The sequence below is a fragment of the Dipodomys ordii genome, unplaced genomic scaffold, assembly GCF_000151885.1.
Source record: "Dipodomys ordii isolate 6190 unplaced genomic scaffold, Dord_2.0 Scaffold7, whole genome shotgun sequence".
In the NCBI taxonomy this organism is placed as follows: domain Eukaryota; kingdom Metazoa; phylum Chordata; class Mammalia; order Rodentia; family Heteromyidae; genus Dipodomys; species Dipodomys ordii.
Genome location: NW_012267223.1, coordinates 1,147,094 through 1,159,161, shown reverse-complemented (window position 1 = coordinate 1,159,161; position 12,068 = coordinate 1,147,094). Strand labels below are relative to the sequence as shown.

Genomic DNA, 12,068 nt, shown 5'->3' with positions numbered 1-12,068 from the left:
GGAGGAGGAGGAGGAGGAGAAGAAGAAGAAGAAGAAGAAGAAGAAGAAGAAGAAGAAGAAGAAGAAGAAGAAGCTCAAAATTGAGGATCCCATTTCAAAGCCCAGGCAGGAAAGCCCATGAGACTTACCTCTAATTAACCACCAAAAAAGCACAACTGGAGCTGTGGCTCACGTAGTAGAGAGCTAACCTTGAGCAAAAGAGTTCAAGGACAGTGCCCAGGCCCTGAGTTCAAGCCCCGGGACCAGCACTAGTAATAGTGATGGCAATAATAATAGTGCAGGTGACTGGCAGGGCCTAAAGTAATAGCTGCAGACCACCGGACACTGCCCACTCCAGCCTGTGCCCCTTCCCCATTCCCATGGGGCAGCCAGCCTCCCCGTGGCCAGCAGCCCCAGGCCGCCCCCGACCTCCGCAGAGGTGGACTGTTTCCCAGGCACCTTGGGCCCTTCCCACAGCCCCGTCTGCATCCAGGGCTCTCCTAGATGCTGGCCCAGCAAGCTCCGAGAAGTCAGGCTACCGTCAGGTCCATGTGCAACATCCTACAGAAAGCAGCACTGGACACAGCCTTGTGGTGTCCAGCGCCCTGTGGCCTCCTCTGTGTGGTGGGCTGGGCTCCAGCGGGGCATGCAGGGCCCCGGGCCTCACCCTGGGCACACCGAGGTACACAGAAATCCCTTGTCAGAAGGCCCGGCCTCTTAGAGTCAGTGACGCGCTCTCCCCAGAAGGGGGCGCTCTTGGGCTCCCCAACACCCGGCTTGGCTTTCTCAGGCAGCTCCTGAAGCAGCGAGGAATGCTGAACCTCCTCTCCTCCATCTTCCTCCTCCCCATCGTCCTCCTCCTCCTCCTCTTCTTCCCTCCTCCTCCCTCCTTCTCCTTTCCTCCCTCCTTCTCCCCATCTTCCTCCTCTCCCTCCTCCTTCTCCCTCCTCCCCATCTTCTTCCTGTTCCTCCCTCCTCCCTTTCCTCCCCCTTCTCTCTTCCTCTCTCCTCACCCTTCTCCCTCCTCCTCCCCCTCTACTTCCTTCCTCCCCTCTCCCTTCTCCTCTTCCTCCCAGTCCGGCCCTGCTCCCATGAGCCTGTAGTCCAGGGCAGGTTCAAGCTGGCCTGCTTCAGGCTGCACCAGGCCAGTGCAGCGGTGCAGAGCTAAGACCTTCTGGAGCAGAACGTTGAGGGTCCCCTGGGGCGGGGAGCCGGGAGCCGGCATCGACATCGCTGCTGCCCTGATCAGTAGGTCCGTGCACAACTTTAATCCAGGCATGCACACGCACGCACACGCACACCTGAACCTGCAGGTCTGGTTGGGCCTGAGAGTCTGCATTTCTGACTGCAGAAGTGTTTCTCAGGCTGCCGCAGCTCGCTGCACTATCTCACGCTGGATAGAGGGAACAACGAATGAATGAATACTAGTCTCTGCCCAGCTTCCTAGTGTGAAAAAGAAAGAAGAAAAAGGCAGCAGAGCCAGGGCCGGAGGCCGCGGGCGGGGCCTCTCCAAGCCCAGTCCTACAGGGCCAGCTGCCCCGCTCTGCTCCCAAGAGCTGCTGTGGGCAGATCCAAGCTGGTCCTCCCCGCAGCCCCGCTGGGGCTCTCTCCCTCTGCCCCTCTCTCTTCTCTTCTCTTTTCCTCCTCCCTCTCTCTCCATCGGTCTCTCTGTTTCTCTCTGTCCATTTCTGTCTCTCTTTTCCCTCCCCTCTGTCTCTCCAGTCTGTCTCCTCCCTCTTTCTCCTGTCTCACTGTGTCTGTCCCTCTCTCTCAGTCTCTCTCCTCTCTCCTCTGTCTCTCTCTGTGTCTATTTCTTTTTTTTTAATTTTTGGCAGTCATAGGGCTTGAACTCGCGGCCTGGTCACTGTCCCTCAATTCTTCAGCTCAAGGCAAGCACTCTACCACTTGAGCCACAGCGCCACTTCTGGTAGTTTATTGTAGAGAAGAGTCTCACAGACTTTCCTGCCCGGGCTGGCTTTGAACCATGATCCTCAGATCTCAGCCTCCTAAGTAGCTATGATTATAGGCGTGAGCCACCAGCGCCTGGCTTGTCTATTTCAGTCTCCAACTCTCTCCATCTCTTTCTCTTCTCTCTCTCCATCTGTTTCTGTCTCTCTGTCTCTCTCCCCCTCTGGGGGGAGGGGGGTTGTGCACGCGTGCACACACGCGCGTGCATGCACACAGTGAGTGAAATCCCTCAGGACCACTCTGCTTCCTCCAGGTCTCATTTCCTCTCTTTAGGGAGGAATAGAACAGGGCCCATGGAGAGGGCCCTGGGGGTCGCTGGGGGGGGAGGGACCTGGGGGGACCCTGAGGGTGCTGGGGGACCCTGGGGAGTGCTGAGGGGGACCCTGGGGCTCCAGGGGGGACCCTCCCAGGTGGTTGCCATACCATGGCTTCACACCTAGAATGCCCGCGGGAAGGCAAAGCCTCAGGAGCAGTTCTGTCTCATGAGGGCCACAAAGGCCCCAGTGAGGCCCAGTGAGGCCCAGCCCAGCCGACTCCACCCGGCACGGGCCTCAACCCCGGCCATCCAGAGCCCAGAGCCGCCACCACCAGGCCACGGAGCATGGGTCGCCATGGTTACCAGAGCAGCTTGGAGCCTGGAACCACGCGTCCACGGAGGACACACTGCACGCACACAGGCTCCACACATCCACAGAAGACACGTCACACACTGCACGCACACACAGACTCCACGCGTCCACAGAGGACACGTCACACACACACAGGCTCCACACGTCCACAGAGGACACACCACACACACACACACACACACACACACACACACACACACACACAGGCTCCACGCGTCCACGGAGCACATACTGCATGCACAGCAGGCTCACCCAAGTTCAGAGGCACGCACACGCACTCCCCGGTCATGTGTGCTCATGCACACTGGACACACGTACTGGCTCCCAGGCAGTCCACCTGGCCAGGCCCCCCGGCCCCCGAGTCCACCACGCGCAGCAGCCGGTGCCACCTCCCCTCCACCGGGCTCCACTGCCACCCGCCCCCCAGGGCCAGCGCTCGGCCTCCACTGCCACCCGCCCCCCAGGGCCAGCGCTCAGCCTCCACAAAGCCAGGCACCCATCCTGGAAGGCCTCCTAAGAACCCGGACGGTGACCCCCCCATGCCGGCCAGCCTGGGAGGCCTCTGGCCCTGATGCCCAGAGCCTTCCACAGGTCACCGCATCCCAGGTGGCTGAGCAGGGACAGCGGAGAAAGGCCCTGAGCTGGCCCCTCCCCTCACCCCCCTGCCCGAGGCCGGCCAGTCCCGCTGTCCCTGCCATTAAGTCCACCTGAGCCGGGCACCAGTGGCTGCAGTCTGAGACCCAATTAACCACTCAAAAACTAGAGGTGGAACTGTGGCTCACATGGTAGGGTGCTCGCCTCCACCAAAAAGCACCCAGGGACAGCACCAGGCCCTAAGCTCAAGCCCCACAACCAACCCCCAGACAAAAATAGCCTGTGGGTCAAATGTCTGATGATGTTTCGGGTACAACCCACATACACACAGATGTGTGTGCGTGTTTGCACACATACACACATTATACGCTTGCATACATGTGTGCTAAAGATGAAAAGCAGATGAACTGATTCTAAACTCTGTCTCTTGTAATATACAATATTCACCCAGGCACATACCACAGTCCCCCCCTCACGAAGGCTGGCGACCCCGAAATTTAACTCACCTGCCACTAACTGCGTGCATTATCACTCAACGCACAATGAGCTCCCCTCATCCTTACAGGCCCAGGAATCAGGCTGCACACTCGTGTGTGGCAGCCAGAACATTGCTTTCACAAGTATTTTTTTTCTTTTTCTTTTGGTTCCAGTCATAGGGCCTGAACTCTGGGCCTGGGCGCTGTCCCTCAGCTCTTCAGCTCAAGGCTAGCGCTCTACCACTTGAGCCACAGCGCCACTTCCAGCTTTTTTCTTTTTGCTTATGTGGTGCTGAGGAATCGAACCCAGGGCTTCAGGCATGCAAGGCAAGCACTCTACCACTGAGCCACCTTCCCAGCCCCTCAGGAGGCTGAGAGCTGAGGATTAAGTTTGAAGCCAGACCCATCAGGAAAGTCTGTGAGACTCTTATCTCCAATGAACCAGCAAAAAGAGAATGAATGGCTCAAATGGTAGAGTGCCAGCCTTGAGCCAAAAAGCTTAGCCAGAGTGAGAAGCGCTGAGTTCAAACCCCAGTACGCACGCGTGCGCACACACACACACACGCACACGCGTGCGCACACATACACATACATACGTTCTGTGGAAGAAATGAAACAGAAGCGGAGGTGGGGGGTTGGGAACTCCTCCTTGCCTTGGGTCTTACAGAGCTGCGTGGTAACATTTCATCCATTTGCTACATTTACAAGAAGCACCCGGGGGAACCTGGAGGAGGCTAGTCCAAGACAAGAAAATGTCCTCCCAAAGCCTGGGGAAAGAAAGTCAGGCTGCAAAAGGACTCATCACCAGACACAACAAGTCCTTGTGGTAGAAGTCAGGAGGAGCGAGCCCGAGGCACGGCTCTGGTCCCCTCAGGACTCCGCCATCGCGAGGACTCCAGGTCCAGGAAGAATGGTCGCCAGCTGTCAGCCACCCCGACAGAAGAGAAGAAACTAAGTGGACATCTCCCCCCTCTCCATAAATAAGAGGATCAAGGACTAGGCCTCCAAAAAGGGAGACCCTATCCCAACAACAGCCAGAGCACAAGGCCTGGGAAGGCAGGATTCAAGCACACAGCCCTGCGTCCAAACCCCACTACACCAGAAGGAAAAGGTCCCCAGACACCACCAGGAGCCCAGTTCCCGGTTCCCCCCGCCCCGCCCCCGCTAGCCCCGCAGGCAGCTCCTCAGCTGACTCTCCAGAGCCTGGAATGAGAAGGTGAGGGAGGAGCCCAGAGTTTCCCCAGCAGAGCCCCGATGCCACCACACCTGGGTGCTCAGAGACCCCAGGTTCGGGCTTCTCTGAGGTGCAAAGCCAGCTTCATCTGTTTTATTCTTACCAGGCCCAGGTTACGGGTTGAAATGGCTTCTGATAACCTTTTTGCTCAGGCAGTGCTGGAACTGCAGTCTTCTTCCTGCCTCCCAGGTTAGCCGGGATTCCAGGTGTGAGCCACGGAGCCTGGCCCCAGGGGGACTTCTGCCGGAGCACAGCGGTCATCGCAGCGTGGGGATCCCGCGGGGGGCTCCGATCCTACGCATTCCTGTCGTGCCCCTCTGGCTCCCTGTGGTGGTCTTGGGCTGCCCAGGTGACTCCACAGTAAAGGCCAGAAGGCCAGAAACCAGGGGCCAGGAGTCGGGGGGGGGGCCCTGCCCCCTTCCAGCCTCTGGTGCCCGGCCGCCATGGGATGGGGCTTACCGTCGGCAAGCCCACTGCGAAGACCCCTTCCCCATGCCTGGAGGCCTCGAGCCTCTGCACATTTCCCCCTTCTAAAGGAGCAGCCGGTAATGGAGATATTCTCCACTGTATTTTTTTAAGGCACAGAGTAAGTACAGAAATGAATCATTTCAAACCCTGGTCCTAACAGACAGTGGGAGTGGTGGGGTCTTTGTCAAGACCCCAAGTCCCTGGAGAATGTGACTGGTCAAGGCCAGGTCACTGTGTGTGTGTGTGTGTGTGTGTGTGCGTGTGTGTGTGTGTGTGAGAGACAGACAGACAGAGAGACACAGAGACAGAGACACAGAGAGAAAGAGAGAGAGAGAGAGACTGGGACCCAAACCCTGGATTTGCTGCGTGACAGGAAGACACTCTACCACTGAGCTGTTCCCCAGGCCCTTGTATTTTGAGACAGGGTTCACTCGCTTGACCAGGCTGACCTAACGCTCTCTATCCTCCTGTTGTCTCCATGTCCCTAACAGCCGGGACTCCAAGCATGGTCGCCATGCCTAGCTACCACCCTGTTTTTCATAAGAGACTAAATGTTCAGATACACTCAGTCTCTTATGAAAAATATGCATTTTAAAACCCACCGGGCCAGGCACCAGTGGCTCACGCCTGTCATCCCAGCTACTCAGGAGACTGAGATCTGAGGATCGCGGTTCAGAGCCAGCCAGGGCAGGAGAGTCTGTGAGACTCTTTTTTTTTTTTGGTCGGTCGTGGGGCTTGAACTCTGGGCCTGGGCGCTGTCCCTCAGCTCTCCAGCTCAAGGCGAGCACTCTACCACTTGAGCTACAGCGCCACTTCTGGTTTTCTGGTGGTTTATTGGAGATCGGAGTCTCACGGTCTCTCCTGCCCGGGCTGGCTTTGAACCTCGATCCTCAGATCTCAGCCTCCTGAGTAGCTAGGATTACAGGCATGAGCCACCAGCGCCCGGCTCTGTGAGACTCTTATCTCCAATAAACCACTACAAAACTGGAAGTGGTGTTGTGGTAGAGTACGCCTAGGCCCAGGGTTCAAGTCCCATGACCAACCAAAAAAAAGAAAAAAATCACCAGATCCTGGTGCACAACGACCACAACAACCATGATCCTCAAATCTCAGCCTCCTGAGCTGCTAGGATGACAGGCGTGAGCCACCAGCACCCAGCTGGATATGTTCTTTCTAGAAGCACAGTTTGACTAGCTACATGGGGAACATTCAGCGGCCCCTGGGTAGCCAGGCTCCCAGGTGGTGGGTCAGGTGTCAGAGCCAGGCTCCACCCCTTTCCTGGACGACCAGCTTTAGCCCTGCACCTCTGCTGGTCCCGGAGCGCGCGCCGCCCAGCGGTCTACGCAGCTGCCCCGTGGAGCTCACCTCATTCCCGAGCGAGGGAATTCCGAGTCCAGGGCGGGATGATCGGCTGTAAGGTGTTGCAGGCAGTGCAGTCCAGCCGATGCATCCCTGTGAGAGCAGGCCCGCCCTGTCAGCTGTACCGTCCACCATTTCTCTGCTTCCTGCAAAGTGTCTCCCAGCGTCTCCTTGCCCACCTCCCTCTTGTCTTCTTTCTCTTTTTTTTGTCGGTCATAGGGCTTGAACTCTGGGCCTGGGCGCTGTCCCCCAGTTCTTCAGCTCAAGGCGAGCGCTCTACACTTGAGCCACTGTACCACTTCCAGTTTTCTAGTAGGTCATCAGAGATTAGAGTCTCACAGACTTTTCCTGCCTGGGCTGACTTTGAACCGCGATCGTCAGATCTCAACCTCCTGAGTAGCTAGCGTGAGCCGCCGGCGCGCCTGGCCCTCTTGTCTTATTTCTATGAAGAATAAAGCATGGCATTCGCCTCCGCTCTACTCACGCACCTGTTTCCTACCTCTGCTGTGTGCACACCGACTTTTCCCTCGTGAAATCTGTCGAACATACTAAGAAGAGCGCCAACGCCTGGCTGCCTGCCCGCGGTGCGTCCCGGCCTCTCCCGTCCCTCGGCTCGATGGGAGATGCCCGCATGGATGGCGTGTGCTCCTCCAGTACTTCAGCATCCACACCGGAGAGAGTCCCACATCCCCCCCCCCAGGCAAGGAAGGGAGAGGGGGCGTCCAGGGCCCACAGGGCAAGGCCCAGGCAGCTCAGACGCCTGGCAGCGATGGAGGGGCTGTGGTGGCACGCGGCGGGGCCGCGGCCGCTGCTCAGGGCGGCTGCCGTGGGCATGTGGAAAGCAGCCGCAGCCCGAAACGCCCAGCAGGGCCCCCCAGGGCAGCAGGGAGGCTGAGGGCCTGCGCCCCCAACAAGCCACTGCGGCTCCTGAGGCCTGTGGGCCCGGCTCCGTGTGCTGCCTGCTGCCTGGCCCAGCGCCTCCGCCCGCAGGTGTGCACGCAGGTGTGCGCGCAGGTGCGCAGTGTGCGTCCCAGACAGAAAGAGGGAAAATTAAAAATTCACCGTTTGCTTTACGTAAGGCCCTGTTTTTTTTTTTCATTCATTTGTCTGCACTGCTTTTTTCTGTGTGTACCGTTTTTAGTTCTGCGGTACCTCTCATTCTTCTCCCTACAGTCATTCGATCTAACCCACCACACCTGCCTACTCGGTCATTTTTTTTTTTCCTGTCAGTCATGGGGCTTGAACTCTGGGCCTGGGCGCTGTCCCTTGGCTCTTCAGCTCAAGGCGAGCACTCTGCCACTTGAGCCACAGCACCGCTTGGTTCATTGGCACTAAGAGTCTCACAGACTTGCCTGCCCAGGCTGGCTTTGAACTGTGATCCTCAGATCTCAGCCTTGTGAGTAACTATAACTAGCATTACAGGTGTAGCTACCGGTGCCCAGCCTATATTTGATTTTTTTTTTTTAGTCCAGTCGTGGGGCCTGAACTCTGGGCCTGGGTGCTGTCCCTCAGCTCTTCAGCTCAAGGCCAGTGCTCTACCACTTGAGTCACAGCGCCACTTCTGGCTTTTTTCTTTTTGCTTATGTGGTGCTGAGGAATCGAACCCAGGGCCTCATGCATGAAAGAGCAAGCACTCTACTGAGCCACCTTCCCAGCCCTACATTTGATTTTTATATGTGTTTATCTACTGAATTTTCTTCATTTCTCATTCACCCTCCCTCCGTCTCTCACCACATTAACTAGCTCTTCTCCACTTACCTCATTCCACACTCTCAGAAACTTCTTCTATGAAGCTTCGCTGCCAGGTCTTCCTTCCTCTACAACCACAGGCCTGCCATAATGCCTTAGCACTCACTCCCCTGTCTCCCTCTCCCGCCCAGCATGGCTACAGTTTTCCTAGACAATGAAGATACATCGATGCTTTCGTGTTCATCTAAGACTCTACATCCGTGGTGGTGACTGGTCTTCATTAAGAATCACCACAAACACCAGGCTGTGGTTTATCACTTTCCATAGCTTTTACAGCCAAGCCTGCTCACCCTGAGCAGAGGGCTGTTAACACCACACTCCTCCAAACTACTAACAGGAAAACACACCACAAGCCAGCTACCACTCAAACCTAAATAATCTCTGAGAAATCACAAACAGAAACTTCTCCCTAAAGATTTAGCACCATGCCAGGCACCGGTGGCTCACGCCTGTCATCCTAGCCACTCAGGAGGCTGAGATCTGAGGATCACGGTTCAAAACCAGCCCAGGCAGGAAAGTCCATGAGACTCTTATCTCTGATAAAGCACTAGAAAACTGGAAGTGACGCTGCGGCTCAAGTGGTAGAGCGCTCACCTTGAGCTGAAGAGCGAGGGACAGCGCCCAGGCCCAGAGTTCAAGCCCCACAACCGACCCAAAAAAAATTGGCCTGATATATATAAATGAACAAAACTAATGAATAAACAAGGCAACACCTCTAAGAGAAACAACGCCACAGAAGCATGTCTAACACCTAAATGAATTCACCTAAGCTCAAAGATAATTCAAACAAACAGCAGAATTAAGTAAAGAAGATACAGGATATGCAAGAATTCAATAAAGATATAGAAGCATTGAAAAAAATCAAATTGACGTTTTCGAAGAAAAGAGCTCCATCGCTAAAAGGAAAAAACTCAGTCAAAAGTCTAGATGCTATATAGAACAGAGCAAGTTAAAAATGCGGTATCAGAGACCAAAGATAAAGCAGAGTAATTAGATCAATCAGCTAAAGACATTGAGGAAACATGACCAGTTGAAGGCATGGCTCAGTTTGTAGAGCCTATCAGTGAAAGTGTCGGGTACCGAGTTCAAGTCCCTCTCTTAGAACTAAAAGAGAGAAAGAAACACAAAGAAGGGGCTGGGAAGGTGGCTCAGTGGTAGAGCACTTGCCTTGCATGCATGAGGCTCTGGGTTCGATTCCTCAGCACCACATAAGCAAAAAGAAAAAAGATGGAAGTGGTGCTGTGGCTCAAGTGGTAGAGCGCTAGCCTTGAGCTAAAGACCTGAGGGACAGCACCCAAGCCCAGAGTTCAGGCCCCACGACCGGACCCAAAAAAAAACAAAAGAAAAGAAACACAAAGAGAATATTAATGGAACTTACCAGACCTCTGAGATACCAAAAACCAAACCTACAAATCATGAGCAAAGGAGACGAGACATAGATAACCTGTACAACAGATAATAGCAGAAAACTTGCCCAATCATGAGAAAGAGGGATCATCTAGGTGAAGAAGGCTTACAGAATACCAAATAGGCAATATCAGAAGAGAAATACCCAGACTCATTTATAGGTAAAACATTAAATATATGAAACAAATATTAAAACTGCAAGAGGGCAATCACAAGTCACACACAATGGCAACCCCATTAGAGTAGCAAATTTCTCAACACAAATTTCAAATAGAAGACATAGAAGAGCATAACCTGAACCTAAAAGATAATAACAGTCAACTAGCAAAGCTATTCCTCATAATTGAGGGAGAAATAAGAATCTTTCATGATAAACAAAAGTTAAAAGCTTTCATGACCATAAACAGACACTGCAGAAGATGTTTAAAAAGAATTCCACACACAAAAGAAGAGATGGCTGGGTATCTGCAGTCGTAGTTACTCAGAAGGCTGAGCTCTGAGGATCACAATTGGAAGCTAGTCCTGGCAAGAAAGTCCATGAGACTCTTTGGTTTTTTTTGTTTTTTTGGGTCCGGTCATGGGGCCTGAACCCTGGGGCTGGGTGCTGTCCCTCAGCTCTTCAGCTCAAGGCCAGCGCTCTACCACTTGAGCCACAGCACCACTTCCGGCTTTTTTCTTTTTGCTTATGTGGTTCTGAGGAATCGAACCCAGGGCCTCTGGCATGCAAGGCATGCGCTCTACCACTGAGCCACCTTCCCAGCCCCCAAGACTTTTATCGCCAATTAAACAGCACAAAACCAGAAGTGGAGCTGTGGTTCAAAGTGGTAGAGCACTAGCTGTGAGCAAAAAAGCTCAGAGACAGAACCTGGGCCCTGAGTTCAGGTCCTAGAATTTGGCACACACACACACCACCACCACCACCAACAACAACAACAACAACAACAAGGAAAAAACCAGGACCAGATGGATTCACTGCCAAATTCTATCAAACCTTTATAGAAGAACTAATGCAAGTACTCCTTAAAGTCTTCCATGAGTGAAGGAATGCTATCAAACTCATCTATAAAGCCAGTATTATATTCATCCTGAAACCAGAAAAGGACACAGAGACAGATAATCAGAGACAGAGAGAGAGAGAAAGAGAGAGAGAGAGATGAGAGAAAGAATTATAGACCAATCTCTATACATAAACACAAAAATTCTCAGTGAAATACTTGTAAATTGAATTCAACAACACACAACACATTGGAAAGATCAACATCATGATCAAGTTGGTTTCATCTCAGGAATGCAAGGATGGTTCGATGTATGAAAATCAATACATGTAATTAAAGCACAAATGGAATGAAAGACAAAAAAAAAAACATGATCATCTCAATAGATGGAGAAAAATCCTTTGGCAAGATTCAAATCCTCTTATAACAAAAGTTCTGAAAAAAATAAGAATCAAACCAATATACCTGAATAATAAAGGCTATACCTGACAAGCCTATAGCTAACAGCTTATAGATGCAGAAGACTGAAGTAATTTTCTCTAAAGTCAGGACCAAGATATGGATGCCCATTCTCCCCACTCTTATTCAAGTATTGAGATTCCTAGCGAGAGAAAAAGGCAAGAAAGAGGAAGAAGAGGAGGGAGGAAAGAGGAGGAGGATAAAGAGAAAAAGAGAAATAAAAAGGATTCAAAAGGGGAAAGGAGTCAAATTATTGATAATTTCAGACTCTAAAGATTACACACACACACACACACACACACAATTCCTGGATCTGATAAAGTTTCAGCAAGGTAGCAGGATACAAAATCACACAAAATCAGTGGCCTTTCTGTACACCAACAATAAATCAGGGAATCAAGTGGTAGAAATAAACCAGGGAAACATTCCATTCAGAATAGCCTCAAAAGCAGAACAGCAGATCGCCAGAAACAGAGAAACCTACCAGCCAGGATTCTCCACGAGGATCCCACCCCCACCCCTCACTCTCCACCGGAGCGGAGAGGCTCCATCCCGCCAAAGCCGCCCGGCACCAGCAGCGTGACAAAGGAACCTGTCGGCAGACCACCCGCCAGATCGCAATCTCAACGACCCTGCAGGGGCCGCCCAACCCAGCCCGCAACCACCCCAACTGAACTCGGATTGCAACAACAACTGACGACCTACACCACACAGAAACAACCAGCTCCAGGGTGAGTACTTCACAGGGGAC

At 53.2% G+C, this 12,068-nt stretch overlaps 1 protein-coding gene across 1 annotated transcript in view; it reads left to right on the top strand.

Moving 5' to 3' along the window:
• Positions 1 to 6,546: 6,546 nt before the first annotated feature.
• Positions 6,547 to 12,068, top strand: part of LOC106001188 (chromobox protein homolog 2-like) — a 27,496-nt gene continuing 21,974 nt past the window's right edge. Inside the window, exon 1 of the mRNA XM_013036322.1 lies at positions 6,547 to 6,761. Within this exon, the coding sequence (XP_012891776.1) occupies positions 6,547 to 6,761 (215 nt within the window). The remainder of the gene's footprint in view (positions 6,762 to 12,068) is intronic.